At 41.0% G+C, this 21686-nt stretch overlaps 2 protein-coding genes across 3 annotated transcripts in view; both read right to left on the bottom strand.

The window, feature by feature from the left end:
• Nucleotides 1–308: 308 nt before the first annotated feature.
• Nucleotides 309–6053, bottom strand: rpusd1 (RNA pseudouridine synthase domain containing 1). 2 transcript variants are annotated; one of them, XM_085403361.1, is made up of 6 exons: nucleotides 5966–6053; nucleotides 4325–4548; nucleotides 4117–4240; nucleotides 1590–1692; nucleotides 1335–1436; nucleotides 309–1134 (listed from the first exon to the last, which is right to left on the bottom strand). In XM_085403361.1, exons 2-6 carry the CDS (start codon nucleotides 4510–4512, stop codon nucleotides 716–718), a joined length of 936 nt encoding a protein of 311 aa, XP_085259487.1. In that variant the 5' UTR covers nucleotides 4513–4548; nucleotides 5966–6053; the 3' UTR covers nucleotides 309–715. The 2 variants fall into 2 exon arrangements, with proteins under 2 accessions (XP_085259487.1, XP_085259488.1); XM_085403362.1 differs by having other exon boundaries at nucleotides 4325–4565; nucleotides 5966–6047.
• Nucleotides 6054–12690: 6637 nt separating this feature from the next.
• arhgdig (Rho GDP dissociation inhibitor (GDI) gamma) overlaps nucleotides 12691–21686 on the bottom strand; it is a 34163-nt gene continuing 25167 nt past the window's right edge. The window contains exons 4-6 of the mRNA XM_085405128.1: nucleotides 20241–20317; nucleotides 15605–15668; nucleotides 12691–14919 (exon numbers count right to left, since the gene is read on the bottom strand). Coding sequence (XP_085261254.1) covers nucleotides 14723–14919; nucleotides 15605–15668; nucleotides 20241–20317 — 338 coding nt within the window. The 3' untranslated portion in view covers nucleotides 12691–14722. The remainder of the gene's footprint in view (nucleotides 14920–15604; nucleotides 15669–20240; nucleotides 20318–21686) is intronic.

The following is a 21686-nucleotide window of genomic DNA, read 5'->3' as shown; positions in this document are numbered from 1 at the left end:
CCTTGCTAGTACCAGATTGGGCCCATTTTTGCTTCCAAAGCATTAAAATGCTCAGTTTGCATTTCAGCAGGTCTTTCTGTCCATGTTGACGTGCCTAAATGCACTGGGTTGCTGACATGCGATTGGCTGATCCCATATTTGCATTAATGAGCAGCTGAATGGGTGTACCTAACAAAGTGGCAAGTGAGGGTATTTGTACTGGACTAAAACAGACATAAAGCTGTAAAACTGCCCACAAACATTAAAGTCCTGGGTAGGATGCTGAGTAGTGTTTACAGATACAGTATGTTTCATGTGGGACTTCATGAGTGCTTTGTATCATAAATAACCAATCACACGAGTTTAAAAACAGTTATTTTTCTGGGAGAAACTAACATCTGCTTTTGTAGTTCAGAAAAAGGCCAATTTCTTATAATGTTGGCACATTAAAATTAAATAAGCAACAAGGAACTCTTATTAACTTGACCTTGAGCAAGGCACTTGTTTCGCAGCTTGCAGTGGGTATAGTGTGGACATTCCAGTAGTGCAGCATAAACTATGTTCACACATGCCTTTTTGTGATCTTAACTTGTTTGTGAGAACGTAAAGGAGTTAAACCACCAAGATGCAGCTGAAATGAAACAGATGTGGACACTCAAATAAAATGCATGCTCAACATGCACGAGGAGACGCGAAACCCATGAAAAGTAATAATGATAATAATAGTAATAATAAATCAATCTCCAGCCCATTCACTCAGCCACTGCTGGCACTGTCTCCTCTGCTCCTCACTCTCCTCCTCGGTGCTCTGCTCCTTGCTTCGTTTTCTCCTCTCATCCTCCTCTTCTTTTCTCGCTCTCTCTTGCTCTTCCTTTTTAATCTTCCTGTCCTCCTCCTCCCTGCGGTGTATCAGGGCCTCCACAGTGGCATCTAGTGTCCTTAATGAGCACTGCGGGAGCCACTTGGGATCAACCGCTGGGACAAAAGGGTCTCCGGCAGTGACGCGCAGTGGCTGAGGTTCGAGGGGAATGTGGAGGAGGTGTGCGTGCAGCATCATGCGGTACGGGGAGTTGTCTGTTCCCGAGCTGTAGGTGAAGTCCCCGACAATAGGGTGGCCTAAAGCGCTGCAGTGGACCCTTAACTGGTGGGTTCGACCTGAGAAGAAAAGGAAAATTGAGCGGCAGCGGGAGGGTGACTTTTTAGGAAGTGTTTGTCTCTTTCTAAATGAATGTTACAGTTAAAAAAAACAAACAAACACAAAAACCCAGGCCTGGCACTGCCATCTTTACATGGAAGCTAAGCTTTCCTCTGCAAGAAGAAAATCTTCATTTCTCCTTTGAAACAAATGCAATTACCAGTGAGAGGCTGCAGCAGCACCTTGGTAACAGGGTCTCCGTCATATAACCCATATTCTAACACTAAGAGCTCAGTCTGGCAAGGCTTGGGGTTCTCACAACCTGACCACAGAAGGAAAGAACAGAATATAATTCAAACAACTGCTGGAAATTAATGATTTACTTTCAACACGATGTCCAGATGGAATAAATGTCAGAGTCTCTACTCATTGTTGTTCACACTCACAAGACTCAAACCAAGCCAAGTTTAAGTACCTTCTGTTCCCTCAACACACATCATATGTGTTTTTCCCTCCGTGGAGTTCTTGCCGATGGAGAAGTCCACAGTGTGTGTCTCTCCTTCGACCGCCCCACGTATCTGGAAAGTAAAAAGTGTATTTTCACTGACACGTGTCTCAGAGCACCCGCACATCCATCATCTGGTTATTGTTCTTTTCTGCAATCCTTGTTAACCTGCTCTCCTTCCTCTCTCATTCATCCCTCATGCTGATTGGTCAAAGAACAGAAGGTCAGCTCTCTTTCTCTCTCTCTGCCTGCTCTACCTTAACTCGGCAGTACTCGTCAGGTCCTATTAATCATTAATTGAGCTGGAAATTTTGGTTCTATTAGTTAGCTTACTCATAATAGTTTAGGGAAGTAGCCTGAATCTGATGACCCACACTGTGGCCGGTTCAAGGCCTTCTTCCTCTTTTGTTTTCTTTTGCGAAGTCTGACATCTACCTTAAAATAAAACTGAAATTTTAGTGATTCATCAGGCAGTTACAGTTTCCACTAGAGCAGGGCGATATGACCAAAAATATTTATCACGATATACTTTTGAAAATTTGCGATAACGATATAACTGACGATATAATTGACACTAGACAAATTACTTTACAACTCCACAACTTTATTAGTGCAAAAAAAAAACCCCATCAACGTATTTTCACTTAAACAAGCAGCTGGTTTTTATGTGCATTAAAGTTATATAAAAATTTTACCGTGCAAATGCAAATTCCTTGCTGACAGTTTAACCAAAAGGCATTTCCAGTGGAAATTGGCCGACACATCCTCAGCATAACCATGTATAATATCCACAAAACTTAAAAAGAGGTTATTTTCCACATAAACCTTTCACAATAAAGCTCAAGATCCTGTTGAGACTTTTCAAAATAAACTGAATCAAGTGAAACAGTATGCCGAGTATTTACGGGTGAGAATTAAAAAAGAGCCGTCAGGTGCTAAAAAATAGACCTTAGACTCAAACGTTAGAACAGGCTTTTCCCTGCAGTACACTGTTTAATAAATACTCACAAAGAAAACGGCTGCCGTTACAACTTATGTCTAAATGTATCGTTTCATGCATTGGTTAAAACACTCAATTCCAGGTACACGACGCCCAGCTGGAAACACTTCACGCAAGTCGAGCTGCACGAGATTCACAGAATTTACAGAAAATGTTAAATTTTTGTGATTTATATCGTTATGGGACGATAGATGTCTTATATCGGGATATGAGATTTTGGTCATATCGCACAGCCCTACTATTATGTTGAAGCACAGTACGTATCACTCCGCGAGGCTCCTGCCTACGATAGCCGTCATGCTCTGACGGTGCGGGTTTGTAGCTTAGCAAAGTCATACTAAAACATTTGACAGATTTTTGAGCGCCGTGTACATAAAATCATTTCGAGGTCAGTAAACACAACCAGAATTCATACATAAGGCACACGGGATTATAAGGTACACTGTCGATTTTCAGAAAAATCAAAGGATTGATTTTAAGTGTGCCGTATTTTCCAAAAAAACACGGTAATAACGACGGCCCGCTAGCACGCTCTACCAAAAATAGTGCTTTGTTGTGTATCTGACGGACGAAAGGTAAACCAGTTCCACACCACTGAAGTTGCAGCAATTTTACAAACCAGTTCTGGTTCATCCATTTAATTCAACGATCGGCTTTCACCCTTCTCATTCTCCGTCGCCGCCATGCTTTTTCCGCCATGTGCGTATGAAAACAAAGGCACTGCGCATGCACATTTTACCCATATTCTATCGCGATATTTCATTTTCCTATCATTGCCCGACATTATACCGGTGTTACAGTGAACGGTATGATATGGCCCAGCCCTAGTTTCCACTATCACTTCAGATAATGATCGCTGGCATCATTTCTTAAGCCTCAGAAAAAAAAAACTTAATTGTTCTGTTTGATTCCTCTCTTAAATTAGACGCACAGATCAGAGCAGCTGTTAAGCCATTTCTTTCTAATTCTGAACTAGAAAAAGTCATTCATGTTTTTATTACATCCAGATTGGATTACTGCAAAACACTTATAACACAACTGCAGCTCTTTCAAAATGCAACTGCTAGACCCCTGACAGGCACACAGAAGCGTGATCATCTTCTTAAATCGTTGCACTGGCTTCCTGTGAAGTACAGGATCAATTTTAAAATATTCTTCCTCACATATAAGTGCTTACATGAGCTCGTTATAATTTATCCAGCAGATCTTGTACATTTCTATGTCCCATGCGCCATCTGACTTACTGTATCCTTATCTCTTTTACTCTTATTATATTATTTCCTGTTATCATTTTTTTTTTTACTCTATTTTTATTTATCAAATTCTGAAAGATAAAAAATATTTTATCTTTGTCAGTAATTATGCTATGGATTAAGGGACTCTAACAGCAAAAAAACAACAACAGCCAAACAAACAAAAAAACGCTTAAAAACTCATTAAATTCATTAAAGTGTCAGAACACAATTGCATGTGTTTCACTGTATTTGCAGCCCATACCAGAGCGAGGTAGAATTTGGTCACGGTGCGGTCCTTGAAGCAGCGGTAAGCCCGGCCAGCGGCAGCTTTATTCAGGGCAACACAAAGAGCTCCACTTGTGGAGAAATCCAACTGATGACAGAACCTTGTGAGAGACGAGGAAAACAATAAGACTACTCCTGCTACCAAGAACATCTGACAAGTGCAGAGGAAGTAAAGGGATTCTGACCGAAATCCATAGTAGGTGCGTGGGTCAGCCAGCTGAGGGAAGCGGTGGCGAAGCTGTGCCTGTACGGTGTTCGTCTCGTACCACATCTTGCTGTCGATGCGGATGTCCCAGTGTTTGTCCACCACGATGTAGTCATCACTGTGATACAGTACACGCAGGCTCTCCAGGCTAGCGGGCTCCGTGCTCATCGTGTGCAGTGATTAACTGGCACAAGCGCTGCAGGCCTGCAGGGACAAAGTCGCTGTCGTGACACATGTCACTGAGGGTTTATTTGAAGTACAGTACTAAAGACTTTCCTCTCACCAGTATAAAAAAAACCTCATAGCTGCCACTTATATTAATTCAACAGTCAATAAATTATAGAGCATAAAACTTGATTAGTATAAACTAGCAGGCAGTGGAATGAAACCTTGCATGTTTGGGTCTTGCACAAGTGTTTCTCACAACTTTCTTTGATTTCTGCTTTAATCTCATTTAACTCGGAATAAATGGATTTTAAGTTTTTTGTTGTTACATTATGCATACTTGTGCTAGCAGGTGCAAAGCATAAGTACCAGCATAGATATGCAACATAGCTGTGCTCGTGCAGCACTTTTCTAGGCTTACTGATCACTCAAAGGTCTTCTAACATCTTAAGTACACATTCATACAGCACATTATCTTGACATGCATGTTTCTGGACTGTGGAAGGAAGCTTGAGGACCTGATGGAAACTCAGTCCAGGTACCTCTAGAGCTGGTCAAGCATACAAACTCCATGCAGAACAGCCCTGCAGGAGTTAAACCAGAAACCTTGCTCTGATGCAACAGTGCTCATCAACCTACTACCATGCTCGTGTCTGTGTCAAGGTACAATCTCTCAAGGCACCCTATGTTTGAACTCCTTATGTGCAAAATTATGGTGTTTTACTATTACACTGTTTGAAGAGTCCTCCACGATCCTTTAAAAACCAGCAGGTGCCTGTCTCTCTGGGAAACTGGGCAGATGTGACAGTTCTCATGACTGAATCAAGCTTCTGCCTTCACCTCTGTCAGCGCTCTCCCATAAGAAATACACACAGACCTGACATGTACGGTTTTCCAGGTTTAGATCTGAAATTCATCTGAAAAGAAACAGCTCAATTTTGACCCTGAATAGACTTGGTGTACAACAATATTTTTGGGATTCAACTTTCATTTTGCGTATTTTGTGTAACTTTCGGAAAATGCGTCGAATTTCAGGGTAAAACAATAACATTCATGTTTAATTATTTATTATTACTGCTGTCAAATTTTAAAAAAAAAAGATCAGATTTGACCCAGAATGGAGGAGTTAAAAGGTCGAAAGGTCCTGAACGTTTATGTAGTTTCAAAAAAGCCTCCAGAGCCTCAACCGCAGTGCGCCAAACCATCTTTACGGCTGTGAGGAGAACAGACCGGTGGCCGTAGCCTGTCTTATATTCGAGGACGTTTCCTTGGCCGTGAGAGCATCCCATCCACCTGCGCGTGTGGCAGTAAATCATGCGCCCACTAGTTTGCTAACTAGTGGTTTGCTATTAGCATAAGACAACTAACCTGTGTTGTATGATAAAATATGTTTTCTGAATAAGAAAGCCCGGTTATAGGGCTTTCTTATCATAGTTAATATAACCGGAAAACTTACCGTTAATAAGGACCCAAAAAGTGATAAATGTTTTCAACAGATGTAAACATAGCCGCTTGTGACGCACTGCACTGCGCATGCGCTTCATCTTCTTCGTGCGTGTTTTGGGTCGTCAGACTAGCTTAAAAGGTGCACAGCGCCACCACCCGTGTATGACGGTGTTTATTTCACCATACATGAACGATTTACGTTTACAAACATTTTATGATTCACCTCGTTGCTGGTTTACTTTGTTCAAGGATTAAAAGTCTCCAGTATTGTGCAATAGTCTTGAACCGCCCCTTATTTCTTCATATTTTGCTTGGAAAATTTGAAATAGGAGACCTTTTAAAACATACAGAGAAATACAGTATACGAGATATGTATCAGTTTATACAATTGTAACAAGCGTGAAACTCCATATTTGATAATACCACCTTTATTGTTCAACACAGTTTTAACTGTCTTAGGCAGGGTTCTTGTAATTTCTTTAAGCAGTCTTCAGGAATAGTTCTCCAGGCTTCTTGAAGGACATTCAAAGCGCTTCTTTGGATGTTTTTGCCTTTTGTTCTGTTCTCTATCAAGATGATCACACAATCCTTCAATAATGTTGAAGTCCGGGCTCTGGGGAGGAAAATCCATGACTGATAGTGTTCGACTGTGTGTTTTTTCTATCCAGGTATGCCTTTACTGCACAGTATGTGTGTTTGCGATCATTGTCATGCTGAAAGATGAAGCTGTTGCCAATCAGATGCTTTCCAGATGGATGCGTGGTGGATCAATATCTGACCATACGTTTCTGTGTTCATAATTTCAACAAGATCCTGTAGATACTGCCTGTTGTTACTCTCTCCTGACCTACATATTGAACCAAAGATTTCCAGTTTGGATTCATCACTCCTTCAGACCTGCTTTCTTTCAGTCCAGTCCAGTGTGCTGGGTTTTTACCTCAGACTTTTTCCCCTGTTTCGCTTCTTTAAAAATGGCTTCTTTATAGCCACCCTTCTAATAGAGACCATTTATGGTGAGGCTTCAGTGAACAGTAGATGGCTCAAGTGAACAGACAGATTTCTCAGGTCACGAATCAGGTCTGAATGTCTTTCTATTTCCTAAGAACATGACTTTCAAATACAGTTCAGCTGGCGCAGATATTTTTTAGAAGCCCGCTGTTGCTTTTCTCATCCGTCACTTGTCCACTTTCCTCAAATTTATCAAGGATCCACTGCACATATGGCCAGGATATGTCAAGTTTTCAGCTAACAGCTCTTTGTGAATCAGCTTTTTGGGGCAAAAATAATATTTTATTCCTGTCAAATTGTGTTATCGTTGGTATTCTTCCAAGAATCAAATACAGAGGTGGGAACAAATTATGTGTTGCGCACAAACATTTTTCTTGTAAAACAAAGGGGGCCCTAGCAAAAAAAGTTTTGGAACCACTGCCTTAATAAATGATAAGAAAGTCTGGAAGTAAAATAAATTATAAAGAAATCAGGAATAGCTCAAGACGTCTGCACAAAGAGTAGAGAGAATGAATGGGAAATACTTGTCCTTCATCAGAGGATTTAAAGATGTGGTATTTTAGATAAAGCATCTATATTATTTATAGGCACGCTATTGGTTCACCTGTGATTTTATTACCAAGCCAAGCGAAGAGAGTGAGGAAGAAGCTTCCTGATGTTTGGTTTTTAGCCCTATGACAACTGTATTGAAAACTTTGAACAGTTACAAATCAAATCAAATCGGTTCTAAAGGACAAGCTGGTGAACTCTGGAGTGGACCATCACCTCACTACCTGGATCCTGGACTACCTCACCGACCGACCACAGTATGTGAGGACTCAGGGCTGTGTGTCGGACAGGGTCGTCTGCAGTATGGGGGCCCCACAGGGAACGGTTCTGGCTCCGTTCCTCTTCACCATCTACACTGCAGACTTCTCCCACAATTCCACCCAGTGCTTTCTGCAGAAGTTCTCTGATGACTCTGCAATAGTCGGCCTCATCACTGATGGGGACGACAAGGAGTACAGAGGACTGACTCAAGACTTTGTGGACTGGTGCCAGCTGAACTACCTCCAGATCAACGCCAGTAAAACCAAGGAACTGGTGGTAGACTTCCGCAGGCACAAGCATTCTCCACTGCAACCACTGAACATCCAAGGTATGGACATTGAGGCTGTGGACAGCTACAGGTACCTTGGTGTTCATCTGAACAATAGACTGGACTGGACTCATAACTCAGACGCCCTCTACAGGAAAGGGCAGAGCAGGCTGTACCTGCTGCGGAGACTCAGGTTGTTTGGAGTGGAGGGCCCACTCCTGAAGACCTTCTATGACTCTGTTGTGGCTTCTGCTATCTTTTATGGTGTGGTCTGCTGGGGCGGCAGCATCTCTGCTGGGGACAGGAAGAGACTGAACAGGGTGATCCGAAGGGCCAGCTCTGTTCTAGGATGCCCTCTGGACCCAGTGGAGGTGGTGAGTGACAGGAGAACGGCGGCTAAGCTGTCATCCCTGTTGGACAACATCTCCCACCCCATGCAGCAGACTGTGACAGCACTGAGCAGCTCCTTCAGTGGGAGACTGCGGCACCCACGGTGTGGGACAGAGAGATTTCGCAGGTCTTTCCTCCCCACTGCTGTCAGACTCCATAATAAAGACTTTAACTGATCAAGCACACACATCCATACATATGCAATAACACTAAGTGCAATAATCCTTTCTGTCATCGTTGTATTTTTACTCAGTTGTATATAGTATTTGTATTTGTATTCTATTTTTATCTTATTGTATATTTATTTTATTTTATTCTACTGTATATAGTATTTTATTTTATTCTATTCTGTACAGTTGTGTACTGTATTTATTCTTATTGTATTCTAATTTTTGCCTCATAACTTTTGCACTGTCCACTTCCTGCTGTGACAAAACAAATTTCCCACGTGTGGGACTAATAAAGGTTATCTTATCTTATCTTATCAAACAGCTTGTCATCTGGACTGGAGTGAGCGGATTATGTTTATTGCATTTGTCTCATTTTATTATTTATTTATTGCCCTGTGGTACCGTTTCAGGTCAGTCCACAGTAACTGTGATGTTCATAATCCCTCACCTTCACCTCGGGACTTTAATCTGATGGGTCCATGTGACAATCCAGTATTGTGAGCAGCTGAGGTAATGAAATGCCACGTTTTGTTTATGCGCTTTGTTCAAGTCTGCCCCGGCACATCCAGGGGCATTGGAGGGCACCTGAGCAAGGACGTGCGAGAGGACGAAGACAAAGGGCTCAGATTCAGAGATGGGGTGAAGAAAACGTTTCTCCATCTTGTCACGCTTTGACCTCCTCACGGGTCCAAAGCTAATATAGTAAGTGAAGACTCTTTGGAACATTACGTGCTGAAACACATTGGTTGAATAAAGCACAGGCTCTTCCAGAGAGTAATCCCTGAACGCAGACAGGTAATAATGTGTGTTGAGCTAAGAGGATGAAGACTTATTATATAATTGGTGTGTGCGTTGAGTCAAATGCTGGAGAATTGGATACAGTCGTGCTGCTGTGATGCTGTTTTTCTGGTTATTGTTTCGTAACATGTCATAGCAGATCATGCACTCCAATAAGAAGGCACACATGCTTACACACAGATGCACGTGGCACTAACACAAAGGCTTCAGTCAGAGAGAGGATGAGCTGGCAGATACTGTGCAGGAGGCAAGCATCAATACTGATATTGTAAGAGGAAGTTTTTCAGCATCCTTACTGTGGATTGTGTGAAAAAAGATATCTAAAGATTCCTTGTTGCTCTGGATTTGCTTAATTTCTAACCAGCTTTCTCTATCTTGGATGTATTTTTTCTTTTTAGAACTGTTTTGATCTTTTCTGCACCACTTTGAGTTTGGTGCAAAAGTCTTTGCCGGCCATAATACGAACATTTTTACAGGTCTTTTCTCAAACTGATTTTTTATTTTTTTTGCCCAGAGACGTGACAAGGCAGGCTGTCTAGATACCGTTTATTTTATATCATTTGGATAAAGCGTGAAGGACACAGCTTATATAAGCGGTATTCATTTTTTTCCAACTCTGAGAGGTGTAATTTTTCTGACCTTGCATTTATTTCTGTAGGATTACTTTCTGAGACTGCCGTGAGTATTTTAAGCCGCCTCTCCACCATGCATAATAAGTCATTTTTGCAGGCTCGCTGTGATGAGCCTATAATTACGTCGGACTGGGGTCTCCTTTTGCTGCTGGCTCTGCTGCTGCTGGCGCTGGTCTACTCCTTCCTCTACCTGCCTGCCTCCGCCCAGCGAGCCCTGCTAGAGCAGGCCCTCAGCAGCAACAACACCACCACCGCCGTGACTGACTGATTCAGGGATGAACCGTGACAGAAGCTTCATGAATGGATAAGCAGACAAGCGAGGCCATCTTACATATGTAAATAGTGTGGACTGTACTGCTTGTCATTTTGCCCAACAAAAATCAAGAAGCTGTAAAGTGTCAGTAAGGAAACAGAGACATGGATACTTGAAGATGGATTTAAAGTGCGTTTAGACTTGGAGGGGTTTGTAATGAGCCATTTAGCGCCTGTGTTTCAGAGAAGAAAAAAAGTATGTAGCTGTGTTGAAGCACTGTACTTTCTGGAGGTCCTACTGGCCATGTTGTTCCCTCTATGTATATTAAAAATGGTATCAGGCATGTGTTCCTGTGCTTCTTTTTTTTCTCTTTAAACTTTGCCATGTGTTTTCAAGACCAATTGATAATAAAATGATATGCAAATCAATGCAATGCGCTAAATCTGAACAAAAAAGGCTGTTTTGTTCTAATTTCCCAACCCTGTTACAGTCCTGTGAAAATGAGTTTCACACCCTTAATGTTTTTGTAGAAATTAAGGAGTAAGTAGGAGCCAGGTGCTGCTAATAACATGCACTTGATTCACAGATCATCAGGAAGTGTGAGAAACTCTGAACGGAGAAGCTTTGGCAGTTTGCTGGTCTGGACCATTGACAATTCCACAATCTTCCAAAGAGTGTCCCAGCAAATTCCTCCCAAGGTTAGACTGTGAAATGTTCGAGGAACCTGCAAAAAATCCAACAGCTATATCTCTGCCGGCCACAGTTAGCATATAAAAGTTCATGACAGTATAATTAGATAAAGAATGAACAAATGTGGCGTGTTTGGAAGTGTTGCCAGGAGAAAGCTCCAATAAAATCAACATTTTAGCTTGACTTATGTTTGCAAAGTTACATCTGAACAAACCACAATACTTCTGGAACAATGTCCTTTAGGCAAACGACACTAAAGTGAAGATGTTTGGCCATAAAGAACAGCACCATGTTTGGAAAAAATCAACACGATCGCGTGAAAATACATGAGCGTGTCACGAGAACAACTTAGTTACCTGCTATTCAATTTCTGCAAAGCAGACTTGGGTTTAAGACAAACAAAAAGCTCGGTTTGAATTACCTTTATTAAAAGATACAGGATACTAGATTTGACACCAATATTTAAAGATGCAGCACTTGATTGTTACAGGCTGAGGCATCAGATCCAGAAAACTTTTTTTTTCCTTTCTGCTATCTGTGCCTTACAAATGGTTCCCGTAAATACTGTATCCGCAGTATACGACCACTACTGACATCTGGATATCGCATCGCTAATATTTTTTTTTCTTTTAATCACATTAAATCCTTAAAAAAAGAAAGAGAGATTCTTGCTAAACCATGCAACACCCAACAAGCCAACATTTACAGTTAGTCTTAGACCACGATGATTCACTCAAATGGTACTTCAGAGTTCAATATGTTCAGCTACAATGAAAATATCATATCCAAAGACTTGACACAATAATGATAGTACATATTTTTTAAGGGACACCAGTTTATCCCTTGATTTACTGCTCTCACATTCAAGCTCGAAAGCTGAATATTATTCACATCTTACGTCCTTGGTATAAGAGAGAGGTTTAGAAAGGTTTAATTTAGTTCATAAGCGTATCAAATCCTTAAGGACTTACATGCATCTCTTTCTACAATATACACAGTTCAGTTCCAGTCGTTCATTGGTCTGCTCCTTCAAATAAAACATGCCACAAAGTCTCGCGAGAACTGGCGCTTCGATAGCAAACACAAAAGTTAAAACAGCATGTGTATGAAAAACGAAGGCAAAAAGGTCGGGCCTTTTTAGTTGGAGTGTAATCTGGGTTTAGGAGAGATGACGCACCATTATGAGGGGAAGAGAGAATATGTGAAACGTTATTATAATCAATAACAGAAAACAGAAAAAAAACATATGAGAAAACAGAAAACGGAGATGTTAAGAAAGACAGCAAATACAGTCTCAGTGAATCTAAATGATCTAAATGCACCTAATTAAAATGTATCCTATTTTGCTGCCACAGTCTCTCACTCCAAGTAATGCCCTGTGGGTTTCTAAGTGTATGATGCCAGTTCAGAGGCACAATTACGTTTGCTGTATGTTGGGAGCAGGTACGGCTGTGACACCTGTTGTTTCAGTATCTTTAAAATCACGAAATTTTGGACCTACAGTTCCTAAACTTTGATACAAAGTACCCACATTTGTTCACGACAAATAGCGCCAATTTACATTTGTGCAAGATTATTACAGATGTTTAAGGGTGATGCTAAATATGTGCTGTTCTTACTTTCTTTTCTCCTACTCCCAACTGGTCCTGGTGGATGGCTGCATTAACAGGAAGAAACCTCCGGCAGAGGTTTCTTCCCGTTAATGCAGCCATCCTCCTTCCTCCCCACCATAGCCAACTGTTCAAAGATCTATATTTGTGAGTGTTTGATGTTATATTTTACTGAGCTATCATTGGGAACATTTTTCAGCTAAATGAGAAAAAACTGAGCACATTGTCTGTCACACGTGCTAATTCTGCTCCGGTCTCTACAGGTTAATCTGCCATAAGCTAACCTTTAAAGGTATTTAATTATTAATTTAATAATGATTTGAAACTGAATTGTTCCTTTTTTAACTTTGTTGGCTGCATTTAAAAAACATTTGCAGGTACACCACAGGCGATCCTTCTTTCAGTTCCCCAGGCTTTTTCTTTAAAATGATTAAAAACCAACAGTGTTCTTTTTTTTAAAGATGTAATAGATTGGCAATGCTATTTTCTAACCCACCCTATCCCTGGTAGCAATTACAAATAACATTAGACTTATAAATAGTATTTATCTGTTAAAACCTCTAATTTTATCTCTAATTGTATGTGCACTAAAAATTGTGTTGGTCCCAAAAAATTAAAAAATTGAAAATTGAAACTTGAAAGAAAGAAAGAAAGAAAGAAAGAAAGAAAGAAAGAAAGAAAGAAAGAAAGAAAGAAAGAAAGAAAGAAAGAAAGAAAGAAAGAAAGTTACTACCTAAAAATCTCTTATCCTTAAAGCTTACAATGTTAAACACCGAACACCGAAATTTCTCATCCGTGGGATAATAAAGGTTTATTCTATTCTATTAAATCAGGGGTGGACAGGGTAAACAATGATCTTGTCCCTCACTGGTATATAACACTGTTATAACCCGCATGTTATAAGCACACCTATTCTCTCCCACCCAGTGACACCCAGACATCAGCCGCTGTATTACTTAGAAACAGATGAAAACTCTAAACTGGTTCTGAGTTGTTTATATTTCTGTAGTTGCTTCTCAACCATTTGCAGCAGAAATGTGAGATACAATCTTGAAGTGTAAGTCTCCCTAATTTTAAGGAGGAAAGTGTACCACAGGTGCACTTTGTGACTTTGAGGTTTTTTCAGCTAATCTGGTGCTTAATTGCCTCGATGAGCTGTCCCTGCTGCCGAGTTCACTCTGTGAATGGACCAAACAACCTTTCCTGTCACCGGCATGTGCCTGCCCCTCTCATCTTCTTTTGTCTGTATCTCTGCTTTTTAAACCTGAAATGCTCTGATGTGTGAATCCGAAATCTCTCCTGCTGGTTCTGCGGGAGGTTTCTTCCTGTTAAAAGTGAGTTTCTTCTTCCCCACTGTGGCCAAGTGCTTGCTCATAGGGGTTGTTTAATTGGTGTGATTTTCTTTCTAATATTGTAGTGTCTTTACCTTACACTATAAAGCACTTAGAGGCGACTGTTGTTGTGATGTTGCTATAAAAGAAAACCTGTTCTAATGTTTACTGCAAGCTGTTCAGGACATCTTGTCCCAGTTAACTCTATAATGATAAAATAAAAAAGAATAAATCCACCTTACTTACTGGACACAACAGCAGTCTCTGGAGTTTGTTTCCCTTCAGCTATAAAAATGATTTTGCCATGTTTATATTTTATTGGATTTGTGCCTTGAACGGATTAAACACCCTTTCATTACTTGCCTACACACGCCATGAGGAAGGAACTGAAAGCAAGCGGAAAGGGAGATTTCAGCATGTGGTTAACTCTGAACAATAGCAGAGAAAGAGGGCATTCTCTTTTCTAAAAGTCTCAGTCACTCGTGGTTTTCTGGAGGCCTGCGTGTAGTGCACTAAACAGAAAAGGAGGGAAAAGGTGGAAGAGGAGAGTTAGAAAACTTCTTGTTTTGGCCACTGCAAGGTAGCTCTCATGAAATGTGGCGGAAGATGACAGAGACAAGAGGGGATGAAGAATAGACGTGAAAGAAGGAAAGAGAGCAGAATTATTACTCTCTCTCTAACACACACACACAGACTCTCTCTCTCTCTCTCTCTCTCTCTCTCTCTCTCTCACACACACACACACACACACACACACTCTCTCTCTCTCTCTCTCTCTCTCTCACACACACACACACTCCCAATCGATTAATTCCAGTCCTTGCTGATATTGAGGTTCCACTCCCAGGATAAGTAGACGTTCTTGTCATCATCAGTGAAGCAGGACTTGATCTGATACTGGCCACGGGACATCACGCCTTTAGTTGCCTCATCGATCGGGCAAAGAAACTCCTGCTCCCCTGCGCGTGGGCCGTAACTTCCTACCATGTACACCGCCTTGTTCACTGTGAAGAGACGCAAACAGAGCATGTAGCTCTCTAACAACCTTTTCTCTGATTCTAACAATCTATCTGTGCATTCAGTGCAAACATTTCAAAGGTGCCATTTTCACCCTTCTGTACTTTTATTTTTGTACAATATGTATGTGACATACAATATTTTGTTCATAAAAAATAAAAACACAAGTCCATTTCACTGACTGATGTTCAGTGTCTTTGTTGATGGATGTTTAGTTGCATTCAAACACAATATATGGACAATATGCAGAAGCTGCTCAGCCATGAAGCTCCCTGCACAAAGTTTTTGTGCTGATGTTAATGCCCGGGGAGGTTTGGATCTCTGCAGTCGCTGAGTCATCAGCGTGTTGGTTACCCCCATCGTTAACTCTACATAGTCTGACACTTTGTGGCTGAGTTGCTATGGTTACTTAATGGTTCCACTTTGCAATAATACCACTTTAGATGATCGTCACATATTTAGGAGGGATAGAATTTAATGAACTGACTTGGTGCACCATGCTTGAATTAAGTGAGCCCTTTAGAATTACCCATTTTTCAGAAATGTTTGTAAAGGCAGACTGCATGGCTAGATGCTTGATTTTACACACCTGTGGCAATAGGATCCACCTCTTAACTTGGATTCAAAGGTTAAGACGTGTGTTCCAGCACTTTTTTTCATGACTGAACTTACTTCTCACTCCTTTTCTGTAGGTCACTTGACGGTACTTCAGGCCAGAAACGATTTCTCTGTTCACCTGCAGACACACATCGTTTCAAACATGTTCATTAATTTGTGATTTCCTCTTTCCAGGCTGCCCCCACCCCCAAAAAAGAAATCAGTTCACACTGACTCAGTGAGCAAAAGGTAAGTGAGAGTGTCTAATTCACATAATGCATAATGCAGCATAAACCGATGTAAAAAAGAAATCTCCACACAACCTTAAGGATATCTTTGCTACATTAATGGAAACACATTTTTATGTACAAAAGGAAAATGAAGTAATTAAAGAAAAAATACCAGACACGTAAACAAAATGTACATATCTGAGATTTGTAATCTTATGTGGACTAATTTAGTCCAGATCTTCTAACATGGGACACAAACAGAGATACTACAATTGCTCATCACTCACTATGCAAAGTGCCTTAAAACACAATTACCTTTTATTCAGATGAGACCACAGCTGGAAAAAACAGCTTCGTGTAATATGTAGCAGCATCCTTCCTCAGTCAATACATCCATCATTACAGTGCTTCTGCTACTGGATATTTACTGCTATCCAGCATCCTTTTGGCAAATTAAATAATTTTTTTCATAAGTAGCCCATAAGTAGTTTTTTTTAAGCAGATTTGTGTTGATTAGCTTGTATTTTATCCATTTCACAAAATGGGTTATAAGTTTCACTTTATTCGTTACATTTTAATGAGGTGAGAAAAAAATACTAGTCTCAAGGAAAAAAGAGAGAAATTCTGGGATTGTCATTATTTCTACACATACCCTTACACACACATAAGGTCTGTGGGACCTTAAACATTCAATCAATGAAGTAAACCATCGTTAAATGTAACAGCAAACTGCAGTGATAATCTTTGCCCAGCAGGTGTCCTCGCAGCACAGCTGAGCTGCTCATTCCCTGAGCTGTTTGGCTATTCTACCCACCTCTACCTTTTCCTTCAGGGCAAGGTCTCTTGGGTCCTTCCTCAAGCCCAGTACTTCCACACATTCACACTTAGACATACACTGACCTATTTTCTAGGCTTACTTACTCTTTGCTTTTCAATAAAGATCCAGGTGATAGGGTGACTCGCTCCTGGTGATTCATTCAAATTACTTCTGTATCATAACAGCAATGTTTAGCTTTCATCTCCAGGTCAATAGTATTCCCCGCACTCTCAGACAATGAGACCTATGCAGGGTTATAGATGAGCTGGCTCCTGGTTGTCTTACAATCAGCTCCACCGAATTTTAAAAATGCGATAAACTACTATCCCTACTGACTCAAGGGAAGTTCAGCTAAACTACAATTGAGTTCTGACCTTTTCTTATTTCTGTGGCAAATAATTAATGAAGTTACCCTCTGGGGAATTCACTTGGTTTCAAAAACATTTTCATCACCTCAGGTGTTTATTGTGAATGTGACAGCTAAACGTTGAGGGGTTTATTTGTAACAGAGAAAAGAAGGAAGAGATTAGAGGTGTGAGGAAGTGTGGATGGCAGAGCATGAAGTGAAAAAGAAGAGAACAGGGAAGTGAGGCAAGAGAAAGGCAGGAAAGGATGATGATGCTGGGAAGAGGAGAGGAGAGTGTGGAGGCTGGGCGGGGTAGCATTTGAATGATTAAAGGAACATTATTAAAAGAGACAGAGGAAAGGAATTGAATTAAATCACTGCTATCATCAGGCTTATTAATATAACAAATAAACTAGGAGGAATTTGGTTTGTTACTGGTGTCATGATGAGCAAACATAACTAACTAGATATTTACTTTTTTCTTTACATTTACATATACACTGAACAAAAATATAAACGCAACACTTTTGTTTTTGCTCCCATTCCCCATGGGATGGACGTAGAGACCTAAAATTCATTCCAGATACACAATATAACCATCCCTCCCAAACAGTGGTCACAAATCAGTCCAAATGTGTGGTAGTGGGCACATCTGCTATATTGAGATAATCCATCCCACCTCACAGGTGTGCCACATCAGGATGCTGATCTGACATCATGAGTAGTGCACAGGTGTACCTCAGACTGCCCACAACAAAAGGCCACCCTGGAATGTGCAGTTTTTTGCGCTATTGGGGGTCTGGGGACCCAGAACCGGTCAGTATCTGGTGTGACCACCATTTGCCTCATGCAGTGCAACACATCGTCGCATGGAGTCTATCAGATTGTCAATTGTGGCCTGTGGAATGTTGGTCCACTCCACTTCAATGGCTGTGCGAGGTTGTTGGATATTCGTGGGAACTGGTACACGCTGTCGTATACGCCGGTCAAGCACATCCCGAACATGCTCAATGGGTGACATGTCCGGTGAGTATGCTGGCCATGCAAGAACTGGGACATTCTCAGCTGCCATCTGCCCTGAACAATGTGAACCACGATTCATCCGTGAAGCGCACACCTCTCCAACGTGCCAGACGCCATCGAATGTGAGCATTTGCCCACACAAGTCTGTTACGGCGACGAGCTGGAGTCAGGTCAAGACCCCGATGAGGACGACGGGCATGCAGTTGAGCGTCCCTGAGACGGTTTCTGACAGTTTGTGCAGAAATTGTTTGGTTGTGCAAACCAATTGTTCCAGCAGCTGTCTGGGTGGCTGGTCTCAGACGATCTTGGAGGTGAACCTGCTGGATGTGGAGGTCCTGGGCTGGTGTGGTTATACGAGGTCTGCGGTTGTGAGGCCGGTTGGATGTGCTGCCATATTCTTTGAAACGCCTGTGGAGACGGCTTATGGTTGAGAAATGAACATTCAATGCACGGGCGACAGATCTGGTTGACATTCCTGCTGTCAGCATGCCAATTGCACGCTCCCTCATTGCTTGTGGCATCTGTGGCATTTTGCTGTGAGACAAAACTGCACATTCCAGGGTGGCCTTTTGTTGTGGGCAGTCTGAGGTACACCTGTGCACTACTCATGATGTCAGATCAGCATCCTGATGTGGCACACCTGTGAGGTGGGATGGATTATCTCAATATAGCAGATGTGCCCACTACCACACATTTGGACTGATTTGTGACCACTGTTTGGGAGGGATGGTTATATTGTGTATCTGGAATGAATTTTAGGTCTCTACGTCCATCCCATGGGGAATGGGAGCAAAAACAAAAGTGTTGCGTTTATATTTTTGTTCAGTGTAGAAAAAAAGTTCTGCATGCACTTGGCAACACGGAAACACATTCAAATAAAAATTTAATGTTCATTTGCAGCATTTATAGCAACGTTATCCTTTCAGGGGAATTTACAACATCAACACAATCATTAAAGTCACTTTCACACATACACCACAACTCCGAACTTAGCCTGCCGGCTATCTAGCACAAAACCTGTGTGAAGGCGCCAGTGGGAGAATATTTTGGTTATGTGTGCTGCCTCCACTAAACCACACAGAGGACTTCCAGTAGTACAAAAGCTACTGAAGTGGACAATTTCCCACAGTGTGAGAAGTGACAGCTGTGGAAAATTACCCTACCTGTTTCTGTCTCCTTATAATTTTACAGTACGAGATGTAGTCAGTTGTGCACGATATCCTTTGAACACAGTGTTCTCACTGTATCCTGTACTGTGGCTGACAGATACCTTGTCCCTTTGCAAAGACAAATTATAAATCAAAAAGACTTACAATATATATTGATAGTCTTTGTGCATTAGAGTAAAACTGAGGAGAGGTCACTATGAGACTGATGCATGTCTTCAAATGTGGTTTATATGATGGAAACATATGAAAATGGAGCTGTTAGTGTCATATATGTCTGGGTAAACCATAATGGGCTTCCACAAAGAGGAACATTCAGCTAATGCAGTTAGAAGAGAAAATAGTTCAAGAGAGATAAAAGCCCAGAAAAAAAACATGAAACTGGAAGAGTTTGTTGAAGTGGAAAATCCCCCGAAAGCATTAAATGTGTAGCACAGTGCAGTGACAGAAAGGAAGCTAATGAAAGGGCTCCGGAGAAAAAGAAACTGACAAATCTTCCCTGAGAAATTATTGTGTGTATCCTTCCTTTGAGCCTCAGTGTGTCAGAGTGGATCACAACCTTGAGTGTGCTCCTCCAATGGCTCCACCTAAGTGACCTCTAATCCACTGCCAGCAAAGAATCAAGATGGACAGACTCTTCCAGTGAGCTGGCTGTATAAAAACGTCTTGGTGCAAACTGCCATATTCTGCAGTTCTGCCCTTGGCCTCTCAGTGTTCACGTAACAAAGACAGCTGATAACGTGAAAACTCCCACCGAGTCTTATTTCCACAGCATTAAAAGGGTTTCATCTCCAGCATGAAGCTTTACAAGCACTATAAAATTAAGCAGCACTGAAAAAGCCCATTAAAAAAAGATAATGGTCTGCTTTGATTTTGGTGGTTTGATTTTATAGCACGTGGTGGCTTACTCAGCACTGTGTCTCCCTTTCCACCTCTTAATCACTTCCAGTAGATACCTTCCCATCTGTTTGTTTCCACCCCTCTCTCTCACACACACACACACACACACACACACACACACACACACACACACACACACACACACACACACACACACACACACACAGTAACCCACACTAAGGCTCGCCATCCTTAATATATCCTGTGCGACTGTATCTTTCCAACTTACCTTGAAGTGTATCTTTAGTCTGTATTTCACTCCCTCCTGTAAGGAGAAGCTCTTCTCCTTCAGAGCGATCAGGTCTCCTGCACAATCAACAACAAAGAAACAATAAAACATCCCTAATGGACCACATGACATGTATGACATCACTCACTCCACATGTAAAATGACTAGAAGGGTCACCCTCTTATTGCTTCTTACATATCCAGAAATGTAGCTTACTGACTTGCACAGCAACTGGAGAATTGCACCATAATATGACCACCATGATATAATTGTTTAAAGAGGGATGCCAGTGAATTCCCAGAATTGTCTTCTCATGTTTTCTGCTAAATCGGAATGAGTAAATTTAAAAAGAAAATGTGCTTAAAGTTATAGTGCATAACATTTTCCCCTTGAGATGTTAGTAGATTGCAGATTGTCCCTCCCAATTAAAGCACATAATCCTAGCTATGGTAGCTGATGTAGGACAAACATGTTTTTGGCAGCCAAAACCAAAAAGATGTGCCCCATCACGGACACAGCTGGTTAGAGTGCTTCGCTACTTTTTTACATGCTATATTTCAACATATTTTAATAAATCATGGAATAAAAAACACATTTATAATCCATTAATGATTTTGCAATATTTAACACTATAACCCCAGAGTCACCATAAAATCTCTGAGTGTATTTAGCAAAGCTAAGTTTTGCCACTATCTGTGAAAGGCTGTCAGTCCACCGTTTACCTCAGCTATCAGTGCTAGAAGCGTCTATGTCTGTTTATTTGGGAGGATGCTGTAAAAGTTTGTGAAAGAAGTCAAAGAGTCAGCGCAGCTCACTTCTGACAAATGACAATAATATTGAGGTGAGTTGTTGAGAACTTTTCTGTCAGCAGGTGCTGCTGTTTTTGCCATAGTTAGCCAAACCAAGCTAACTTTTAGTTATAAAGCACTTTAGAATAGTACTTAACATTATACATTATACAATACAAAAACAACTCTCAGTCAAACACTGTGGCCAATCAAAACAAGTGGATTTTAAGAAGTGACTTAAAACAATTAGCCTCTGTTAGCATATGTTAGCCTCTGTTAGCATCTGTTACCTGCTGCTAGCTGGTATTAATGAAACTTTCTTGGAAGTCGATATAACTTTGTTGGACTCTGATGCTTAATGAATAAACTATTATAGGATGTGAGAATATAATCAAGGAGAAAGTGCGATTTTAAGGACGCTCTATCCAAATATTATCAGGCATATTGTTAGCTTACTGTATAACTGGCTGGTATTGTATAACCTGTCAGTTGTAGGTTGACTGGAGGGAACATGGCACTTTCCATAAAATAACCTATGAAAACGCATCAATTTCTTGGAAGATGACTAATTTATGTACTGTGTTTTTTAAATTATGAAATAACCTGAAAAAAATTGCTGACTGTACCTTTAAAGGAACTCTGACATACTGGTTATTTA

This window comes from Rhamphochromis longiceps, linkage group LG4, assembly GCF_057381845.1.
Source record: "Rhamphochromis longiceps isolate RC_006_pf linkage group LG4, R_longiceps_female_GT1.1, whole genome shotgun sequence".
Taxonomy (NCBI): Eukaryota; Metazoa; Chordata; class Actinopteri; order Cichliformes; family Cichlidae; genus Rhamphochromis; species Rhamphochromis longiceps.
The sequence above is the reverse complement of the archived record's forward strand: the minus strand, read 5'-3'. Positions and strand labels throughout refer to the sequence as shown.

What these genes read in the sequence shown, in the direction of transcription:
- rpusd1 (XM_085403361.1), bottom strand. Translation starts at nt 4,512, where the DNA reads ATGAGCACGGAGCCCGCTAGCCTGGAGAGCCTGCGTGTACTGTATCAC. An exon ending in CGCACCTACTATGGATTTCG is followed by an intron (nt 4,241 to 4,324) that starts GTCAGAATCCCT and finishes GTCTCTCACAAG; the next exon opens with GTTCTGTCATCAGTTGGATT. An exon ending in CCAAATTCTACCTCGCTCTG is followed by an intron (nt 1,693 to 4,116) that starts GTATGGGCTGCA and finishes TTTACTTTCCAG; the next exon opens with ATACGTGGGGCGGTCGAAGG.